This window comes from Gadus morhua, chromosome 6 (genome assembly GCF_902167405.1).
Source record: "Gadus morhua chromosome 6, gadMor3.0, whole genome shotgun sequence".
In the NCBI taxonomy this organism is placed as follows: Eukaryota; Metazoa; Chordata; class Actinopteri; order Gadiformes; family Gadidae; genus Gadus; species Gadus morhua.
Genome location: NC_044053.1, coordinates 9518981 through 9541982, shown reverse-complemented (window position 1 = coordinate 9541982; position 23002 = coordinate 9518981). Strand labels below are relative to the sequence as shown.

General features: G+C 42.4%; 1 protein-coding gene across 2 annotated transcripts in view; it reads left to right on the top strand.

Moving 5' to 3' along the window:
* The window catches only part of piwil2 (piwi-like RNA-mediated gene silencing 2), a 30708-nt gene extending 7750 nt beyond the window's left edge, over window positions 1–22958 (top strand). For both annotated transcript variants that reach the window (XM_030357926.1, XM_030357925.1), the window contains exons 4-24: window positions 99–198; window positions 1506–1684; window positions 1884–1968; window positions 2200–2313; window positions 2926–3043; window positions 3281–3405; window positions 4481–4561; window positions 4697–4810; window positions 7235–7423; window positions 7890–7974; window positions 10140–10229; window positions 10677–10817; window positions 13837–13950; window positions 14192–14380; window positions 14556–14657; window positions 15059–15175; window positions 15462–15550; window positions 16296–16401; window positions 21933–22186; window positions 22393–22500; window positions 22613–22958. In XM_030357926.1, coding sequence (XP_030213786.1) covers window positions 99–198; window positions 1506–1684; window positions 1884–1968; window positions 2200–2313; window positions 2926–3043; window positions 3281–3405; window positions 4481–4561; window positions 4697–4810; window positions 7235–7423; window positions 7890–7974; window positions 10140–10229; window positions 10677–10817; window positions 13837–13950; window positions 14192–14380; window positions 14556–14657; window positions 15059–15175; window positions 15462–15550; window positions 16296–16401; window positions 21933–22186; window positions 22393–22500; window positions 22613–22769 — 2657 coding nt within the window. In that variant the 3' untranslated portion in view covers window positions 22770–22958. The remainder of the gene's footprint in view (window positions 1–98; window positions 199–1505; window positions 1685–1883; window positions 1969–2199; window positions 2314–2925; window positions 3044–3280; window positions 3406–4480; window positions 4562–4696; window positions 4811–7234; window positions 7424–7889; window positions 7975–10139; window positions 10230–10676; window positions 10818–13836; window positions 13951–14191; window positions 14381–14555; window positions 14658–15058; window positions 15176–15461; window positions 15551–16295; window positions 16402–21932; window positions 22187–22392; window positions 22501–22612) is intronic.
* The last annotated feature ends 44 nt before the right edge of the window (window positions 22959–23002 follow it).

Sequence of the window (23002 nt, the reverse complement as noted above, 5' to 3'; positions counted from 1 at the left end):
TAATTAGCACTTTGAGATTATTTTATGAAAAATGCTTTACAAATCAAATGTATTAATTATATAAATTAATTGTCATTATAAATCCGTATTTCTCGTAGGACTGATGGCGGCTGGAGACCCAACTGCAGAAATGAGGTTGCCACCAGGCAGCCCAGGGACGGGTGAGAAACCGCAGGACAACACGGTTCCAGTCAGCAGGTAGGACTCCTGGCTGTTGATACTATAAACGTAAACACAGGGCCCATAATTTATGCCTGCCACCAGCCAAATTCGTTCTGATTTGACCTTTTGCCAGGCGAAAAGGTTGCATATTTAGCATATGTTGCATATTTGAGCAATTGGGTGGTTAGTTTATTTATTTTCATTTTGGTAGATACAAATATCTAATTTTAAAGTTTAATTACGACCCAACACACGCCCACACAGAAGAAAGTAGTAGCACAGCCTTAGAGGCATAAAACTACACATTCTTCTGTTTGTGGTGGTGGTGGTGGTAGTAGTGAAGTAATGATTAATAAAAGTTATTTAAAGGTTTTAATTAATTTACTTAACTACATTTGAGCTTTGTTAGAAAAAATGGGGGTGTTAATACCAAGTTTACAGGGCCGATCATACTGCAAAGTGTGATAAGCACACAACGCCTACAAACCTATTGCTCCTACTTTACTGCTTGGTAGTGCTTGAGCACACACTGAGCTTCCTATTTACACACCATGTTTTACTGCCGGCTTCTAGTGTTTCACAAAAGTTGCTCGCAGAGGGAGAGCGGGTTGTCTGGCAAACGGAAGGGTGCAGGTTAGGTCCCTGGCTCCTCATAGTGGTGAGTTGTCCCTGAGCCAGAGCATGTGAGCGGAGCGTGGAGCGGAAGAAATGGGTTGGAGCGGGTTGGAGCGCAGAGCGGTTTTAAATTCAAAGGCCGGAGCGGGGATTTCACTCCGCTCCAGTCCGCTCCGATTTTAACTGCTTCTAGCGGCTTACATGTAGGTGGTTCACGTAGAATAGAATGGGTTTCAATGGGAGCATCCAAGCAACCTGATTGGATAAATCGCGTCACGTGAGACCCTTCCACCCCCCCCCCCCCCCCCGCAACACTGGCTCCTCGTGTGCCCGCGAGAGTAGCAAGATGGAGTTTGGGAAGTAAATTTGAGCGGAGCGTGGAGTGATTTCGCCGGAGCGGCAGGAAATTTAAGATGAGCGCGGAGCGGTTTTGAGCGGAGCGCCCTGGCACAACGTTGAGCGGCAGAGCGAATGAGCGGACATCCTCCTGAGCGGGGAGCGGGAATTGCGCGGCGCTCCGCTCCGCTCACATGCTCTGCCCTGAGCTAGACATTTAACCCCAACTGCTCCCGATGAGCTGGCCGTTCCCTTGCATGGTAGACAGGCCAATCAGTCCCACGACGTGGGTGAATGTGAGGCACAAAGCCGTCTGTGTTTCCAGCGGCCACTGGTAAAAAAATAATTAAACGGGAATGTCCGTGAAACTCGAATGTCATGACCTATTTCAGCTTCCTTGGCCGAGGCCTGCCACCCAGTGCGAGGATGATGGGCCTTGGACGGGCTGCGATGCCTTACCTTGGCATGGGCAGGGGACCCTCTGTGGCTCCCCCTCTCCTCCAGGCCCCCCCGAGTCCTGCCGCCTCCACCACATTCAGTCTGCCGACACCCCCTACCAGCCCTGCCGCAGGTAGGAAACAGAAATGATTCATCGTCATATGACGCATCCGAAGCCTCGGTATGTCAAGGGTTATTTGTCACACAGCCCTGTAAGGATTGGTGGAGGCGTGTCATTTATGATCAAAGGGTTGGTAACCATTTGTTATCGTTAGGTATTTTATGTAGGTTTTTCAGCCTAATACAAAATTCAGTGTTTTTTTAACCCATAGAAACTATGCAGGCTCCAACTCAAAAATCTCCAGGGCACCCTATCGGCACTCCGACCAAAGTGCCTCTCGCCATGGACAAAACAAGGTACTTGGAACTTAACTTTCACGGGTGTTATATGTGGATAGAAATATAAACACTATATTGCCTTCTGTTTGGTTTAGAAAAGTGTTTCTGGTGCTTGGTGCCAATGCTTGTTTTTGTTTTTCTCTGAATGTTCTTTGTGTTGGAATAGGTGCAATATTAATAAACTTGCCACGCCTTATCTTTGATTAATTGCTGATAACTTCACTTCCTCCATGTTACTCTTCTCCCCAGCAAAGAGCCACTGAACAAGGTGGGGACCAAAGGACGACCCATAACTATAGGATCAAACCACGTGTCCATCGGCCTCAAGAACGAGGCAGTGTACCAATACCATGTTACATTTACGTAAGTATATGAATTAGCTGATGGAGGTATAAGGAATACATTTCAGAGTTTCGCGTAAATAAAAAAATCCAGCGGCCATACTGAGGTGTGTTTGAGGTGCACTGTGTGGATGTGCTGATGTGTGTGTATGTGTGTGTGCACGGTGCTGTGTGTGTGTGCACGGTGCTGTGTGTGTGTGCACGGTGCTGTGTGTGTGTGCACGGTGCTGTGGGTGTGTGTGTGTGAACGGTGCTGATGTGTGTGTGCACGGTGCAGATGTGTGTGTGCACGGTGCAGATGTGCGTGTGCACGGTGCAGATGTGCACGTTGGGGATGTGTCTGGGAGCAGAATGGTTTTAGTGTCATAACTGGTTCCAGTATGGCTTTGGTGCACTTCGACAGAGATCATCTAAAACAAGGATTTAACAATATAACACGACAGAAAATGGCATGCGAGTGCCAGGGCTCTCAACTCACTTTATCACCATCCATCAGGAACGGTCCCCAAATACAATCAAAGGGGGCTATAAAGTCAAAATTCTACTTTTTGTATAAAACTCACTCTGAAGGAAAGGTCGTTGCCTTCTCTTTTTACGTTAACAGCTGGTCTGTATTTCTGTCGTATGTTTTTAGGCCCAACATTGAGTCAATGTCGATGCGGTTTGCTATGATGAAGGCTCACCGCCCGACCACCGGAGAAGTTGTGGCTTTTGATGGCTCAATCCTCTTCCTACCGATGAAGTTGAAGGATGTGAGTGACTACAAATGAAAGAAGCCATCAATGGCAGAAGTCCATCATGAGCTACGTTTGATGTCTTAAATGTTCTTGCTGTGACTGAAAAGGCAAAGAAACAAAATTGTTTGTGACCTAATCGTCAAAAAACATCATTCACGGACCTAATGGGGAATGTGACTTGATGAATGAATCAAAGCAACTCGTGGAACAATAGTCACTCGCTGAGGCTGGACTTCTCTCGTCGGTACGCAGGTGGTGCTCCTGAAGAGCGAACGGCGGACCGACAACCAGGAAATAGAGGTCAAGATCCAGATGACCAAGATCCTGCCCCCCAACTCGGATCTCTGCATTACCTTCTACAACGTGGTGCTGAGGAGGTACCAGAGCAGAGGCTGATGGGAACGAATATAGAAGCAGTCAAATATAGCTGCAGGAGATGGAGATGCAATATGGTTATTTTCATGCCCCAAACCTTTGGTTAGCATTTCTGACTTGATTTTTGGAAGTGGAAAAAACGAGTTGGAATTTGCCAGTTATGTCATAAATGTAAGTTCAGGCGGAAAGAGCGCCAGTAGCTGAAGAGAGCAGGTCTTCTGGCAACCGTGTAGCGGCGAACAAAAGGTTTTTGATTCAAGAAGTATCCGGTCATCTTTGATGAAAGAGGATGTTAAATGTGTGAATGAATGGGGATCAATGAGCGACTGAATCTGTTGGTACGTGTGAATGGCTGCCATGGGAAGCGTTCAATACTTAGGGTGGTCACGGAGGGGATAAAAAAAGTAATATAAATGCTGTCCGTTTCTCATGGTTAAGGATGATGAAAAGCTTGGGTTAAAGCCAAGTAGTGATGTCATGCAGACTGCATATTGTTATAGCGGGCAGCTCCCAGACAAGTTGATGACATTTTGAAATATTTTTGAATCATGTTAGATATCTACTCATAATTCCTAAAAATAGAAAATTGCTTGGCAGTTTCTCCTTATCCGGGAGTGAAGATGGGACCTAACCACAGCGAGTTCACTGATGTTAATTTGACAAGCTTGGCTTTGTGTGTGAAAGATTGAGTGTTCTGAGGTTTCAGAAAGCTTGTATGTCGTCCGCTTGTAGTGTATAAACTCATCAATTGATTTCCATCTCCAGGGATCACTCTTTTGTTAAAAAATAATTCTAGGAGCCCGGAAGGTCTGCTAAAGGTCTATCGAGGATACATTTGTTATAAACATTGTCTTAAACTGCCACAAAGTGCACTCCATCTGTAGCATCATTATTAAACAGCGTTTCCAGCAAGCCAGGTGGCGGCAGGGTGTTTTATTAATAATTTTCCTCTCGATTAAATAAGCCAAGCACTTAAGGAGGAAATTATTGTATGCGTGTCATATGCCTCCCATCCTGACGAAGACACTTAAAAACATTCACGTCTTCTTTCCTGCCAACTTGTGTCACCAACCGAAGGATCATGAAAATGGTTGGGCTGAAGCTTGTTGGACACAATCATTTCGACCCACAAAGTGCCATCATTCTGGGAAAACATCGGTGAGTTGCCAGATCTGGCATTGCTCTCTAAATGCCCAGGAGACAGCCAAGAACCATTGTCTAGTGTGTGTGTGTGTGTGTGTGTGTGTGTGTGTGTGTGTGTGTGTGTGTGTGTCTGTGTGTGTGTGCTTGCAGACTGCAGGTGTGGCCTGGGTACACAACCAGCATCAAGAGAACGGACGGCGGTTTGTTTCTGTCGGTGGACGTGGCCCACAAAGTGCTGAGGAACGACTCGGTGCTTAATGCCATGTGAGTTCACTCTTCAAAACATCCTATGAACGGCATACGTGGTAACAATGGGTAACCAAACATGGAGTTACAATGAGTCACAGCACATGTAGTTATATAGAGGAACCTTAAATGTATTAACGCTAAATAACTCCACATGTAGTAACAGTGTAGTATCATATCTGAATCCAAAGTCAATGCGACGCTTGTCTTGTCGTCTAGAAATACAGATGTCGTGTTATCTTTCCTCGTGTTTAGTATGCGACAAATCTGGAATGCATTAGGGCTGACGCCTTCTGGTCGGTTGGTCGATGTGCCCTTGCCTGACCAAATTCTCATCGGTCGGACAATCATCGTTATCTTTATAAGGAGAAAAGCACTTGTTAATCCATTTTTTTCGGTGGCTGGAGGGACTGATGCAGACAAGGTTTTTAATCTTTAAGGATAGGCTTTATTGTGTAAGACATAACATTGATTATGATTACAAATCATATTCAATTATATTTGACCAAACAAATGTTTGTTTGAGTAATCGTATGGTTTATACCAACGGCCCCCAACCCAGGAGCCAGTACCGGGTCGCGAAGACTAGTTGACGTTACGGCTGTGCGATATATCGAATATACTCGATATATCTCTGAAATAGCTGTGTGAGATACATAAAATTATTATTTCGTAAGTATCGAGTGTTTTAGGGTCATCTGGGGTTTTTCAAGCAGCAGCCGAGACTTGCCTTGGTTTCGTGTTTAAAACATTCTCCGGGGGCTTTCTCCCTCTCCCTCACGCCGTAACGTGAGTGAGGGGTAAAAAAAACACTTGCGTCACACACTCGCCAACCAATCCCACGCGACATCTAGGTGCGGAAGGGAGGGAACTCATTTTCAAGTTTCTTACAGTTTGCAACGCCGGCCGGCTCCCTTTTTAGTTATTTTCGGAACTGCTGGTTCCGAAAATAACTAATAAGGGATCAGTGATCTGGCAGTTTTTTGGATATCGAGAGGAGGACATGGAGCAAAACGCGCCAATTCTTGTAACGTCTTGTCTGATATGATGTCGTCATGGTTACCAGCTGCACACTCCGTAACAGTTACACACAATCGGAATACAAGGTGCTCCCTCGTCTTATGCTACTTCTCTAGCTATAAGTTAGCCTCGGAAAACATCTTTGTTTTACCCTACTTCAAGCAACCATAAAGAGTTAACTGGGACGTGTCTGCGTGGTTTGTTGGGGAGAGGAGTTATCTGTTTGACCACGGCAAGGCGCTGGGGGTAGAGGGCAGCACACCTACAATTCCTAAATAAATTAATTCAATGGGTTCAAAAATATCGGACACATTGTATCAAAATTAGTTTATAATATTTTAGTTTAATTCATTGCAATGGCCTACATATAAAGAAAATGCTGCCTAAATTAGTTATTTGTGTAAAATATTTTTAGATGATTCAGCCTTAATGTTTATAAGCCTATTAATGTTTATTTCTCTCTCTCTCCTGAGCTTCTCAGTTTAATTTTGCCTCTATTGTAATTTTGAAGATTGTTTTTGCAGTTTGTGCTTTGTTTGAAAAAAAAGTGTCTTATTTCAGCTCAATTGTGATTAATCACTAACATGAAAATATAAAATGTTTTGATGGAAACCACCTGGAAAGTGACCAAGAATGGTATATTGTCTGCAGGGATTGTAGTGTTGACAGTAAAGGGTAAAAGTGTGATTTCATGGGGTCCTTTAAAGGAGATTTCAAAATATTAAGATGTATATCGTGAAATGGAGAAATTGTATCGGGATATTAATTTCTTCCCATATCGCACAGCCCTAGACGTGCCAAAAAAATCAAGACCAATCGATCAGCCAACCAAGATATGTAACATGCTCTTGCAAGTTTTTACACGGAGCATGTCAATACTGCCCCTTCCATACAAATCTAGGATTGAGATGTCTATGATGGACCTTTTTGCCGGATGTCTTGTTTCATACAGAAATCACAAGCGCTAGAAATATAAATGTTTTAAATCCGCTTGTCCTATGAATATGCTTAGAAGAGATGTGCAATATTCATTAAGACACCTCGCTAAGCCATCCTGGGCTAGGCTTGCAATAGGCGGGGGCGATCTGGATTGACCTTTCAGACCAGTCGGGGAGTTTGAGTGCTTGATGAGAACAGTGCCCGGTAATTGACTAAATCGTGGGATTTGCTGGTACATGAAGAAAATGGTGCTAGAAGATGGATGGATGGATATGTACCTTTTTATTATCCCCAATGGGAAATTGCTTTGTCGCAGCACAACCAGACAGGACAAGAGAACAAGACAACAAACTCGGGAGTACAATAAGCGGTTGTATATAATGAAGGTTAACCTTTAAAGTTAACTGCGGTGCACAGAGTTGAAATTCCCTACTTAATTGACTTAAAACTAAAAACGTGTCATGACCACTGTTTGTCTTTCAGGAACATAATTTATCAACAGAGCACGGAGTACTTCCAGGACGAGTGTGCCAAGGAGCTGGTCGGTAGCATCGTCATTACGCGCTACAACAACCGCACGTACCGCATCGATGACATTGAGTGGAAAAAGGCTCCTAAAGACATCTTCACACTCGCTGACGGCTCCACCACCACCTTCGTAGACTACTACAGGTACCACCAACCGCCTTTTCATAGCTGCTATCAGGGCTGTGCAATTATTCTAATTTTGATCGTAATTTCGATTTTTTGGTCAAAACATCTTTCTAAGGTATTTTTAGTCAAACATTTGGATACATAATGGATACATATTCTCCATTATTTTATATTTTTCATTATTTGAACTTTTCTATTTGAAAATTTTGTTCTCAGTTACCAAGTGTTTTTTTTGGAGAGAAATGCTGAATATAGCGTGACTATGAAAAATAAGCGTGACTATGATCTTTTCCATAATCGAGCATGCCTAACTCGTATCGCTTTTAAAATGCCCTTTTGAACCAGAGGCTCAAGAGGCAAGTGGGCCTCTTGTTTTGTTTGAATACCAGGCTTTTATTGTAAGCAGAATACCTGGCCCAAAAAGTAAAACCACAGCTGTTTAATACTCAACTGCACATGTACTATGTGTGACATGGCCGAGCAGCAAGAACTATGGGATCACAATCAAGGAGCTGGACCAACCCCTGCTGGTCAATCGACCCAAGGAGAGGTCCAACCCAGGAGGGAAGGTGAACTGAACCCATTACCATCACATTCACAGAAAACACATCCTAGTCCTCCCAACAGTCGAACACGGTTTTGTTTGTTTGTTTGAGGCTCAATTCTTACGGCAGTGTGCCCTCTTGTGGCTAGAATCTACTGCTTTACATTTCTTTTTCCATTTGAAGGATATGACAAATGCTGTCACTGATGACGTAATGACAAGCCTCACACTATTATAATTATTATGAATGAGTTTTCAAATCAAACATAATATCCCTAATGAGAGTTATTGAACTCAAACTCTGTGGGAAATGTTATGGGCTGTGTATAATGAGTTCTGTCATTTTATGTGAAATATGTTTAGGATACATTTTCCACATTCGATTTATTTAGCTTACTTTGTGTGAGTAGCAGGCAAGAAGAACAGAAGTATTGTGTCCCGTCATGTGTGTGGTTGTTGGCTGGTTAGGCAGCCTTACCTGGCTTGAATCAAGCTGCTTGGACCCTTGGGCTTGGTGAGGTTGCATACCTGAAGTGCATTGAGAAATGGTAAATGGACTGCATTTGTACAGCGCTTTTCCGACCTATGGCCACTCAAAGCACCTTACAATGTCTGAATCAAACCCACTCATTCACGCCTTTGCACATGGCTCTACCATGCAAGGCAACAGACGGCTCGTCAGGAGCAACTTTGGTAAAGGTACTGCTCAGAAAGACCATTACACCTGGCTAAGACTAGCCGGGGTATCAGACCAGCAATCTTCCAGTTGCCAGACCGCCCACTCTACCTCCTGAGTAACTGTCGCCCCTGTAATCAAGGCACGCAGATATAAACCAGCCATCAGCCACACATTCCCCACTGTGAAACCAAGAACTAGGGATGAGCCGATAGTCGATTCTATCGACGATAGATGGATTCTATCGTCAATCGTCTCAAGTTGCCGATAAATAGCCGCTAATTATTATTATTTTTTTATTTATCTTTTTTTTTTTGAAAAACAGCGCTGTGGTAGCTATTTTTACAACTTAAAAAGCCCCGCAAATTGTAATTGAAATGAACTGGCACAGGTGGAAAACACACTATGTAGCGCTGACCTGCCGTATTCACTCACTGCTGCGAGAGGGGAGGGGCTCGAAACCTACCGGTCTGCTCGCACGGCGAAATGACATCACACCCTGCTGCACCATTTCCGGGTCACAGCTGTGGTACATGAGCTGTGTTCGAAATCGTTCCCTATTCACTCACTCACTATTCCCTATAGTGTTCATGATATAGTGCACTACATAGGGAACAAACAAACGAGAATTTGGACATTACGCTGAACATTTCTAAACGTCATATGCGTCAGTAAATGCGCCGGGTATTTGTGTGACGCAGACAGATGCGCCCACATCATGTAAACAAACCGGGCACTCTCGAGGAAAGCTGGAGGTTGTATTGATGTTGAATATTACATTTCCTTGAACAAGGTTTTTCTTATTAATTTTGAATGTTAAATATTCTATGTTAAATCCCAAATAAATTGTTGACATTTCTAAACGAAAGCCGGAGATCATTAAATGTATTCGTTTTCGCGGTTATTCAGCTTCTTCTTCTCCGGAAAAACACGACCGCATTGCATTGTGGTATACGCGAGTAACACGTAGGGAACATCATATGTACACTCAAATTTGGGGTATTTTAAGTGCACTATATACTAGTGCTTGAAATTAACCAGTGAGATTTCGAATAACACAACAAAATGGCGAGCACCCTATATAGTGCACTATATCCGTGATACGGAACGATTTCGAACACAGCTACGAGCTGTGTGTCATGTCATCTGCGTGTGTCATCATGACAGCGCCGCCGGCCCCGACGTATCGAAACTTAAATCAGTGGAGGCTCACGCTGGTCCAAGGGGAAGACCATCGTTATCGTTTTTAAGAAAAAATTAGATTGGTATTTTTTCAAAGTGATAAATTATTTTAAATAATTATTATCATAAAACAATTATAAAGTTGCTGCCCCCGATAGTATCGACTATCGGCGATCGCCAGGGGGCGCTATCGGACGATGGAAGCTTGTAGACGATTGCCCAACCCTACCAAGAACCGCAGCGCAATGTTTATAATCCTCAGGCAACAAATGTCACGGTAATTCTACTAAATGTATCTCTCGAAATGAAAACTTACTGTTGATGTTATGCAGCAAATCACAGGGGAGCTTCTCCTGGTACCCGAGCTCTGCTTCATGACGGGGATCCCTGAAAGGATGAAGAAGGATTTCCGTGCCATGAAGGTAAAAACCCCAGTGGCCTGCTGTGCATTGCCCTATTATGGCTCCATAGGGTAGGGTTGACTGTTTTGGCCATGATACTATTCCGTATACCTCTGCATCCACAATTGAATGTGCCATATTGATTTTATGTGTAGAATCAATGAATCAGAGATTGTTAAGAATAGTGATTCTCAGAAATAATAAATAAGATGTGATACTGGACGTGTATGCACAATGTATAATGCATTTATAGTACATTTAAATTACAACCATTTAAGCATGATTTGATAGCGTGGAGTAACTTCCACTATTGCGCTGCATGAGCAAGTTTCTCAGCATCTGGATGGGAGAGAATAACTTTTCTCTTCAGTAAAACGTTGGGTCAGATGACTATCTAGTAGTAGTAGTTTGTATTGGGAGGGCGCTTCTGTTTTGGGCTGGTTAAGAATGACGGGCTGTCTCTTGCAGGACTTGACGATGCACATCAACGTCAGCAGTGAGCAGCACACCACCTCAATCAACCAGCTCCTATACAAAATAAAGAACAACCCCGAGACGATAAAAGAACTGGAAAATTGGGGACTGGACGTCAACAGCGAGAATATCACTGTAAGCCCAGCTGATCCATCATTCTAATGCCCCTTTTCCAAAGACAGTACCAGCTCAACTCGCTATGACTTAGCGTGGCACGACTTGGTTTTGTTCCAGGCACGTCGTGTTTCATAAACATACAGGGCTACGCACGGGATTGCTCCACCGCTGTCTGTCAATTTATTTATTTTTTAATTGGTGGATGGTATGAACGAATAATCGATTATTCGATGTGTGCCGACATTCACAAAGGCAGCCATGGATCGTCGGCAAGAAATCAATTAGTATCTTAAACGCAAAAACAAAAAAAATACCTGCTAAGTAGTTTCAGTCAAATTATCTGTTCAACCTTCAAAACGAGAGCTGGTAAATTGTGAAAAATGCATTAAACTGCAATCCGAAAACGCGGTTATATGCCTTAGACCAGGGGTCTTCAATTAAAATTGAACAAGGTCCAGTTACTAAGGATTCCTTCCAAGAAAGGTCCGAACCTACCACGTCCTAATAGCCTTCTTTTGTCAAATACAATCAACACAGCATATTACCTTATAATTTCAGATGTATTTATTTTCAATTTCCAAATAGCTTACTTTTAACCATGAAAAACTAGTAAGACAAAGTAACGCATATTAACATTTCAAGTAAACAAAACGGGTACATTAGGCCTGCAATTCAAGTAAACATAAAAAGTGCATAAGGCCTACATGTGAAGTAAGCAGAACATGAACAATAGGCCTACACTTCGAATAAACACAAAGTGCATTAGGCCTACATTTCAAGTAAGCAAAACAGGTACACCAGACCTACATTTCAAATAAACACAAAAAGAGCATTAGGCCTTCCTTTCAAGTGAGCAAAACAGTGTCTCAAGTGGTGTTAGACCCAACAGGTCCTCAGATCTCTTTCTTGTCTTGAAACAACCGCACATAAACCAAAAGCTGGGCATTATCCGTTACATCTGAAGACTCATCAACGGCTAAGGATGGGGCACTCGGAACAGCCGCATGAAGCTGTGACAGTGCGTCATCTGATAACATTTTGGATTCTACTGGTTGTCGTTGCAGCTCACATTGGGATTTGCATTTATTTTTTCACACAATTCATTCCTTTGTTTACCTTCAAGTAACGTCTCGGCAGTGGCGTTCAAGCACTCATTCACAACAGTCGTGTCACTGAATCTTTTTTTATGTTGCCCCAAAATCTATGCAATCTTAAGTGAGCATTCATTTGCACGTTGCTGGCCTGTAAATGAGTGCGTGAAGACACGTGTAGACCTCTCATACTGAGCTCTCAGCTCGGATATTTTCCACGCTCTTACTTCTGACTTCTGGGGATACTTTTTATCAGCGCCACGGTTTCCACACATAAAAGACACAACAAAGGTTTTGTACTGCCTTTGGGGAGAATCAACAAGTATTGGTCAGTCCATTCATCTTTAAAATGTTTGTTTTCGGGGTCAACTTGCCTTATTTTCGAGCAAGCCATTTTCTCATTCCAAATCGCTCTTCCGGTAAACAAAAAATTTGATTGGCTATTTTCTGAGTGACGCTATTACGCACATGCCGTGACAGACGGAGGGAGGGGGGGAGTTCGGTGAAGGCATGATCTTCGCTCTGTGAAGATCATTGCTTTTTGCTGTTTTTATGCTGCACTACAGACTATTCTGCCTTTCAATTTGTATTTCAGTGAGAAATAATTTTACTAACATAATCATACTTTGTATAGTGAAATCTTTTTTATTTTTTTCTTATTATTTTAAATTGGTCATGGGTCCGGAAAGGACCTTCACTTGGTCCGGATAGGACCTTCACTTGGTCCGGACCCGGACCGCGGTCCGCCGTTTGGAGATGCCTGCTTTAGACCCTAAAGTATCTGTGCTATAAAGGCTGGGAAGAATTTAAAAATATATATATTTACACTTTATGTTGAAAGTATAGGTCGAGGCAATTCCCATTGAAACAATTGGCGCGGTGATTCGGTCTTCAAAATGAGACCTGGTAAATTGTGAAAAATGAATCAAACTAATCAGACAACGCGGTTATACGCTATAGACCCTTGAGCATCTTTGTTATTAAGGCTGGGACGAATTTCGAATTATAAATATGTACAATGCATAATGTTGGGTCTCTGGCGCATACCTGAGCGGACTAGAATACCTCCCGTTTCTAGGGCTGGCCCGAATTATTCGAATACTCGTTCGGAAAATTAGTATTCGAAGCTTAAATCAGTGTTCGGAGCTTTGTTTTGTTTTGTTTTTTTTGTTGTTTTTTTTCACGTATGTGACGTTACCAGAGCGAGGGAGGCAAACTATAAGCGTCGGCGACACCAAGTAGAGAAGCGAGAGAGGTGGAGGAAGAATAGATATCTTGTTTCCCTTTACTTTATAACACATTAGCGGGATCTCTGGAGGAAAAGTAATACTTAAAACCTTAGCTTAGTTGTTTGTTTACGTTCGCTGTTCAGCGCCGCGCCAATCAACTGTGACTGGCTTGCTGCAGAGCGTGAGCGTCTTGGGAATACCCGGTCAATATAATGGATATAATATGGACACATAAGACAATCAATGTTCGGTATTTGTTATGGATTTATTGTACAAATTCCCTGAAAAGATGCACATTCCAGGATGAATTGAAAAGCTCCCGTAAGGGCTGAGATGGCAGAGAACAGCTGATTTGGAATGGAGCAACAGCTGTTCGCTTTCACGGGGAAAAACTAAGGAACTTCAACCTACTTAGGCCTACTAATTAACGTTCAAAAGCTATTAAATCTTCAACAAAACATGCATATACTGTCAAAATCGGTTCCAGGGAGTATATAGGGATTATTAAAGTTGTTCTTGATAGTGTTTTTTTCTGGAACGAGTATTCGAATATTAAATATTTTGCAGACTTTTTCATCCAAATGTAATTTGATGAGACAGGAGCAATTGGGGTCAATCATATTGACCAGGGATGGCTACAGGAAGACTGTGGACATTTGGTTCCAAACTCAAACACTCTAAGCACCCGACTATCCTGTTCCTTGTTTACCTTCCCAGACTGAAGGCCGAATTCTTCCACCTGAGACGATCTGCATGCAGTCGGCATCCATTGTCCCTGGTGCTGATATGTCCTGGTCCAAGGAGATCGGCAGAGAGGCTTCCATCAGCTGTGTGAGTCAGGGGGTGTATCTACCCCCGCTACACCTGAACATTGTGTCTGAACTCGATAATGAAAGATTGACTAACGGGTCACTTGAAACCAGTGAGATTTATGCTGCTAGTTGGGTTTTATTGTCTCGTATCCTATTTCCTCGGCTGGTTGCAGCCAATTGACCCTAGATTGTAAATCCTCTCTACCAGCCGTGAGCTAAATAGATTGAAGGGATGCATGTTACCTGTCTTTGCACGTCAGATCCCTCTACAAGTCTGGGCCATCTTCTACACCCGGCGCTGTGCGGAGCAAGCGGAGGAGCTCCTGTCCACCTTTCAGAAGGTGGCTGGCGCCATGGGAATGCGCATCGAGCGACCAATCAAGATAGAGCTGCGCGACGACCGCACGGAGAACTACGTGAAGAGTATCCACTCTCAGCTCACCAGCGAGGTTTGCCCCAAAAAACGAATTGCCTTTAGGTTAAAAATACTCTACAACCTATTACTAATGCAGAAGTAAAAATATCTAACTAAGCTCTATATTTAGAATATATTTGTCTTCTAAATTGTGTCATGGAGAGATTGAACCTATTCACTATTGCCCCCCTTTCCCCGTCTTGGTGCAGCCCAACATGCAGATGGTTGTCTGCATCATCCCAGGCAACCGGGATGACCTCTACAGTGCCATCAAGAAGCTGTGCTGCGTCAAGAACCCCGTCCCCTCGCAGGTCGTTGACAAGTGATGGCTCACGTCTGTAGACATTCTTCAAAGTATGTGGTGAAGAGGAACTGACAGGAACCGATGTTCCTGTCAGTTCTAGTCTGCCAAATAGTAATTCGGCAGACTATTTCATCCAAAGTGACTTGACACTTCAACTTCCTTTTCTGTGGTTTTGATGCATCATTTAGATGTTGTTGAAAGGCAGAAGGTAGGGGCTAGACATATTGCTCAAAGATGCCTACGGACAGACTGCCGACATTAAACCCAGCCAGTATTCTTTGACTGGCCGTCGGACACTCAAACCACTACAGCAGCCTTTCCCAAAATTTGAGGTCGTGGCCCAATAACTTTATGAACCATTCCTCCCCTAGACTGTATGCACTCATATTGAAATGTGTCCCTTCGTAGGTGATCAATTCTAGGACAATTTCGCAGCCTCTGAAGCTGAGAAGTATTGCCCAAAAGATCCTCCTTCAGATGAACTGCAAGGTGGGAGGAGAGCTGTGGACGGTCAACGTCCCTCTGGTGAGCTAATATTTAATATAATTGACACAGAAATCTACACAAATTACAATTAGTTAGGAAAACTATATCATTGTTTTTGGCCAACTGGCTATGGTTTTGACACACAAGCATTTTTACCCTTCAACAATAATTATCAATAACATTATGCCAATATCATTGTGGAATAAATTAACTTTTTAAGATGAAGAGGTGGCTCGCCTGTTTAAAGATTATAGATTATACACTGCAAGGAGGTCTTAATCTTGGTTAGTTTCTGCCATGTATAAGGATGTTGTTTGTTCACCAGAAACATCTCATGGTGATCGGAGTTGATGTCCACCATGATCCCAGCAAGCGGAACAGATCTGCCATGGGTTTTGTAGCAAGCTTGAATAGGTACTACAAACTAGAGCTGTCAGTTAAACGCGTTATTAACGGCGTTAACGCAAACCAATTTTAACGGCGTTAAATTTTTTATCGCGCGATTAACGTAATTATTATATTTAAAAAAAAAAAAAAAAATTATTTTTTCTTTGGCTCAAAACAAAGAAGCAGTAGCCTGACTGCTATGTTCAAATGACATTTGTTGAAAGCAGTCGTTTAATTGCACTATAGGCGCTTTTTTTTATCGCCCTGCTTTGATCAGTATATGCCAATGTTGTTATCAATAAAAAATCATTTGCACAAGGCAAGCCGATGCACTTCACCATGTTGATAAGAGAATTAAAATGAGAAGAATTATGGGACAAAAAAATCAAGGGATATTTAGCATAGAAAAATTATTTGTGATTAATTGCGATTAATCGTGAGTTAACTGACATTAATGTGATTAATCGCGATTAAATATTTTAATCGCTTGACAGCTCTACTCCAAACCCATTAACAATGTTCTTAATTTATTTTTTAGAATGCTGTATAATTGGGTATAATTATTGTTTTGTTGGTAATACATTTTGTTGAATGACGCCATGGCATACAAGTGGCCTCTCACGCGCTCTATCCTTTTTTTTTTTTTTAAGAAATGTTCCTTGATCAATGTCTATATAAAAGGACGAGCATCTATATTTTTACAATTTTTTTCACATGACTGAAATTTGCGGAAAAACAATGCTCCACTAACACTTGTGGGATTCCACTTCAGCCTGCTCACACAGTGGTACTCCAGAGTAACCTTCCAGTCCGCCCATGAGGAGATCATCAACGGCTTCCAGGTGTGCCTCCTGGCTGCTCTGCAGAAGTACTACGAGGTAAACTAACATACAGTTTCATCCGTTCAACTACTGAACATGACACGCCGGACATTTAGCAGGTCTGTCTCTGTCAGTGCTTGGAGTGGAAAAAAATAAGTGCCGGTACTCCCTTATTCACATGTAAGTGACGCGTGCAAATCAGTAAACCATTTTAAAATTCTGGATTTTTTGAGTATAAAAAATAACTAAGAGGTAATGCTGAGCTTCAAAAACTATTTAATCAAATTGGCAACCATTTCAATTATTGGAGTACACTTGCTTTGGTGTGTAATGAAATTAAGTCTTCAGGCTGGGAAGTCCTTAAATCCTAGGAATTGATGTAAACTAAACCAGTCCAATCTAAAAGGTAGGTAAATGTAATATGTCAGATATGATTTAAATATCATGGATATATACTGTAGCAATTGTTAGCTAACATGCCTGCCATAAGAATTTGAGTGATAGTTATAATGACCGGGCTGTGCAGCTGTAATGTTAGGTTGTTTGTGTGCCCCCAAGTGACCAAAAAATTATTAATGCAGCTTTAATATCCATGGGTTAACAAGACAAAAATTAAAATATACTTGACAAAAACACACCTCCTCTCAACAGCTACTAATCAAAGGGACAATCATTACAACTAAAAACTGCATTTCCTGCAGAAAATGCTTTTTCTGCAGCAAAGTGAGGTTGAAAATATTTTTTAATAATGCCACATAGATTTAGACATAAAGAAACGTTAAATGGCTTAAATCAAGTGAAGGGATTTGAACAAAAGTTCAAAAGTCTAAATGGAGTAAACAATGTAAACATGCTCACCATTTAAGAAAACGTAAATGGGCCGTAACTTTTACCATGAGGCCTTTGATCCAATCATCCTGAAGTAAACCGCTTTTCAAATGACTTAATAATGACGTCAGGGTTATTGCCATGTTGATGTAACCACCCAATATGACCCTGACAACTGAACGGGCTTTAAGAATAATGTTTTTTGTTTTCTTTAAGCCGAAACAACCACAACAAAACGCACGTAGCCTACCCTAGTCATAAGCTGAAAAGACCGTAATATTCTTCAGATTCTACAAATTCCGACTGTCCGTGAATGCAGCCAAAAACCCTCCGTTATGTCGTAAAAACGCTGTAAAGTACGTGCTTCTTTCTTAGAACCTGTGCTTGATTTAGAGGACTTTTGCAATAAAAGCATACATATTCAATACTACCAAACAAGAACCAATTCAAAACAATCCCATGTTACTTTAACAAACACGGGTTGTTTTTTTTAAACCAAAAGAATAATAATATGGGCTTTACAAATCAAGTGTGATTTCGTTGTGGAGCTCTGTTTCCCTTCTTACTTGCTCATTGAGTTGAAATCCACTCGGGTGTCACCGAACGTCTTCAACAAGACTGTTGCATGCAAGTAGCCCACCGTACTTTGGTGTCTCAATGCCGACTTTGTGAGACAACTCGGGTTGGAAAACCCACCGTGGCTCCAAACACCACATCGATCTGTTGCAAATAGCAAGCATTCCCAGGCAGCAATACAGATTACAATGACCACTTGACGCTGTCAGCCAACTATGCCTCTCGTAGTTGCTGGATTGAAAGTACCGCACAATTCCTTTGCCCGCTGGGTCAGAGCAGCTAGCTGCGGTGTTGGTGTTTCACAATTTCTAGCTTTTCTGAGAAAATCCTTCTCGAAAAAGACTTTTTTAACAAGTCGGCCGCAATATCCAGTCCTTCTCCTCTGTCATCCATTGTAATTAAAGTGAATCTTATCTAAAAACATCGAACCTAATGATCTATATAATTTCGCTGCTAGCTAGTTGTAATTCCTTTTGTTTTCCTCCTGATGGCGCCAAACATGGCCAGCTAGAAGGCCTAGACGTGTAAAAGGAAACGCCCAACTCGGCATACTCAAAATCTGATTGGTTGATGAACATGTCAATCAACAACATAGTCCCCATTAGCGTTATCAGCGAGGGGATTCTCTCAGGTTTCTGAAGGCCTCGGCTAAATAATCTGATTGGATAAGGGCTCTAATATATATATTATCGCGCTGGAGGCAAAGCAATTGAAGGAAAAACAAATAAATAGGTATTTAGACTTATGTGAACAAACTTATTAAAACGGATAAAATGAATGAAAAAAAAATATATGGTATACCGGTAAATTATATATTTTATAAAAATAATGTATTGTTCTGAAAGTGTCTAGGCCAGCAGAGAAGGCCTGGCCCTGACGGCCCGCCACTGCTAAAAATGCAGAAATGTAAAATGAATTGAACGTGTGTGTGTGTGTGTGTGTGTGTGTGTGTGTGTGTGTGTGTGTGTGTGTGTGTGTGTGTGTGTGTGTGTGTGTGTGTGTGTGTGTGTGTGTGTGTGTGTGTGTGTGTGTGTGTGTGTGTGTGTGTGTGTGTGTGTGGCAAGCCGGTGCGTGATTAAAAGTAGCTCAATAGAGTGGGGAAAACCCACCCAATCTGGCAACACTGCAACACGCCTTCCAAAAGTAGCCCAATCCGGCAAGAAAAACCACCCAATCTGGCAACACTGCTGATCGTCCTCACGCTCCAGCGTCAACGTAAATCAATGAGACCAACTGAAAACGAACCCGGTATGAAACTAAAACTGTGATTCTGAATAAAGTTTAAATGATAACAAAATTCCGTTTGGATATTATTGAAGATACAAGTGTGTAGATTTGTTAAATGGTTTGAACAATGGTAAACGGTTGAAATTTGACCGAGTTAAGATGTCTTAAGTAATTTAAGTGTCAGAATGGGCAGAAGGCTTCAATGGGACCAACTGTAGAATATGACTGTTTGAAACTAAAACTGTGATTCTGAAGAAAGTTTAAATTATATCGAAATTCTGTTTCGTTTGTTTAATGCTTGGAACAAAGATAAACGGTTGAAAATGTATCTAGTTACGTCTTAAACTGTTGAAGTTACAGAGGATGGCTCTGCCGTCCTCCCATTGACTCCCATGTTAAAAAAAAAGATAGTATTTTAAAAGTAGAATATTTTAAAAAGCATAAAATATAAAAAAAAATCTGAAAAGAGGCGTTTCAAGCTATTCTAAATATTTCAAAATTTGAATGGAGTCTCTAGGTGAAAAATTGAGGAAGGAGATAGGTCCCAAAGTTTGTAGAGAATAAGAAAGAAAGCTTAAGAAAACTTAATAAGAACAATAGTTGAGCGCTGCATGCAGCACTCACCTAATAAAACTTATGAAGAACAATAGTTAAGCGCTGCATGCAGCACTCACCTAATTATTGGAGTACACTTGCTTTAGTGAGCAAATCTGCATCACCATGCTTAGTGCCAATTACACAAGGATTTAGTGTGTGGTGCAATGAAGTCTTCAGGCTGGAATTGTAGAACTCTAGTGGAAGCGATGATTTGAGCAGTGCCACACAAATAGGTGTGGGAATTAAGCACAAAACTGTGTAGCAACCCCTGCGTGTCTGCCAAGCATGACAGTTGCTCCATCACATGCAAAGGCCACAAAACACTCACCCAAAAAGTTCTCATCGAATCCATATTTATGAAGGCATGTCATTAATGTGTGTACGATTATGTTTGCTGTGGTCCCATCCAACTCAAGAAGATCGAAGAAGATTGTGTCCGGCACTGCATCAGCAATAGCTGCCCTTAAACAGACCACCAACACAGTCTTGCCACTGATTGTGGTGGATTCGTCAATCAACACACACACAATTTTCGTCTGTTTTTTGATTATGTCGTTTTCTTCTGCATGTCTGTAGCAATATGGTCGATTATATCACCACATGTCTTGTCTTTGTGCAAAACTCGCCCCATGTTCACTCCATTTAACTCCTGCAAGGTCACATCAGTTGGCATATCTGTAAATGGACGCCCATGCTTACCGATTTTGTAGGCTTTTCGGAACACTCTGGTGAATGTCATTACGTTCTGAGTTCTTTTCTGTCTCCGCTGCTTTTAAATGGGATCTGGAATCTGTGTTCCTTGATTTTCTTACGCAGTGAATGCTGTTGCTTAGCCTTGTCAGTAACAAAGGCAGAGATTGAACAGCCACTCCACTCAGGTGACAGCCTCAGTCCCTGCTCTGTGTGAGCAGCAAGCAATTTTACTTTGCTGCACACTTCGCAGCCTAGCGTTTTTCCTTTGGCAATGAGCCAGTCGTTTTGTGATTAAAAAAATAAATACATTATTTGGTCACTTGACCCAACAGTCAGGCCATTCATCTGCACGACTCACCGGGTTATTATTACTGCACAGAACACTGCGTTATCGGGAGCCGCTGGTCGGTCTGGTCGTTCGGCTGATGGCATGTCAGGCTTTGGACAGCTAGGAGCGGTGCTAACGCTCGTTCTCGTTAGCGGTGCTAAAGCTAATGTTGACAAGTCATTTGATTTTAGAAGATCGGACGTGTCCTCTTCTGAATCCATTCGTGTCCTTTCGCTCTTGTGGAGCCAGTTTAACATTTTGGAAAGGTTATTCTCGCAGTCATTACATTGACTAGCTGCCAACGCAGACTGGCGCGAATTAAACAATGGAACCCGGTGATCGCCACAGTGCACCATGGGAACGCAGTAGTGCCCCCTGGGTAAAGTAGTTTTTTTTTACATTTAGCCTATTCACCTTATTGTTTGTTCGGTCCACTTTATAGGATCATAATATGATAGAGAGACAACCAGACTTTGATAGGGCAGAGTAGAGTACCAGCAGCCTGTGACAAGTGCCGGTACGCAAGAAAAGTACGCCTAAGGGTAAATTGTAGAAGTGCCGGCCCACTTCGAGCACTGGTCTCTGTATGTGTCACATTATTATTATATTTCCTTCCCACATTCTGACGTGCAAAGACGTGCCCCTACTCTGCTTCTGATTGCAACAGAACCTAATATTCTTCTTCACTGAATGCGGGTGGGGAAAATAAAGGAAGGCATGTGTTAAACCGTACCTCAAGCGACATCACAACCGTGAACAATTAGAACTATTGATCATTTTCTTTCGTCAATTAAAAATGCTTGTGTCTGTTCAACTTGTCCCCGGCCCTGAACGGCCCAGCCCTGACCTCATCATCTGCGGATGTAACCGCTCAACCACCCGTCTCCCCTCTCCCCGGTCAAATGCCTAATCCCTACCCAACATGGGTGGAGACGGGATCATCGGAGCCTGAGTCTTATACATACAAAAAGTCCAAAATATATGCAATTCGCAAAGAACGGCTTGTCCAATTGTTGTGGCTCGGGTATGATCAGACGGTTAAAAATATGCTCTGTATTTATTGCAAAGAGTGCGTTAAAGCATGGCTGGGAAAAGGGCTTTTGCTGTCGGAGCATCCACGTTTCTAATTGAAACGTTAAAAAAAACTGTCTCCAACAAACACGCCGTGTACTGCGACAGGTACACTTCAAATGTATTATTGCAGCGGTAAAAGGCGTGGGGGGGAAATATTGGGTGCACCGAAATGACGGGTTAGTGCACCTAACATTTTGCACCATTCCAAAATGTGAAATGTTATTCTGGAGCCTTGCACTCTGATTCATACGTCTGTTTCCTTAAGGTGAACCACAATCTGCCAGAGAAGATCGTGGTGTACCGGGACGGGGTGTCAGACAGCCAGCTAAATGTGGTGGCCGCCCACGAGGTCCCGCAGCTGCTCAAGTCTTTCAGGACGTTCCCGAGCTATGAGCCAAAGCTGGTGTTCATAGTGGTGCAGAAGAGGATCAACACCACCCTCTACTCCAAGGCCGGGGACCGCCTCGTGACCCCTCCACCTGGGACTGTTCTGGACCACACCCTGACACAGAGAGAATGGTCGGTTCCCAGTTCATATCTTTGGTAGACTGGCCATAACGGCCTTACAAGAGCCAATAGCCACCCTGAATAAGAATAAGAGCTTTATTGTCCACTAGGGGGAGATTGGCTTGTGGCTCTATTAAGTTTTTTAAATAAAAAACATCTGTCCTTTCATTATTCTGCCTTTCAATGTTAACCATGATAACAAAAATGTATCACTTCAGGGTGGACTTCTTCCTGATGGCACATTCCATCCGCCAAGGATGTGGCTTCCCTACACACTACGTCTCGGTGTACAACACAGCCAATCTGCCCCCTGACCACTTGCAACGGTAAAATAACAAATTCACAAATTGGTGTTAAGAAGACCTGGAGCTGGTCATAATTTTGCTCACGGGCAAACCAAATCACCTTGTCTTAACGTGGTAACTTATGTGATTCTAGGCTCACTTTCAAGATGTGCCACATTTACTGGAACTGGCCTGGAACCATCCGAGTACCAGCACCCTGCAAATATGCCCACAAGCTGGCCTTTCTTGCGGGCATGTATCTACATGCCGAACCAGGAATCCAATTATCGGACCGTTTATATTTCCTTTAACTCTTTTTATTTTTCCTTTAACTACAGTGCCTTCACTGTAATTGTTAGCTAATCTTGTTGTTTTTTCTTACTGGTTTTACTTTTTCCTTTTAGGTTTTCATTTGAATTCCAACCAGTATTTATGTTTACTTGTTCCAAGTATTTTTCATAATACTATAATAAACAGGGTTACAAACCAAATGAAACCTATCATTTATGAAGTTCGGCTTTATTTGCTCCTTAATATTGAGTCT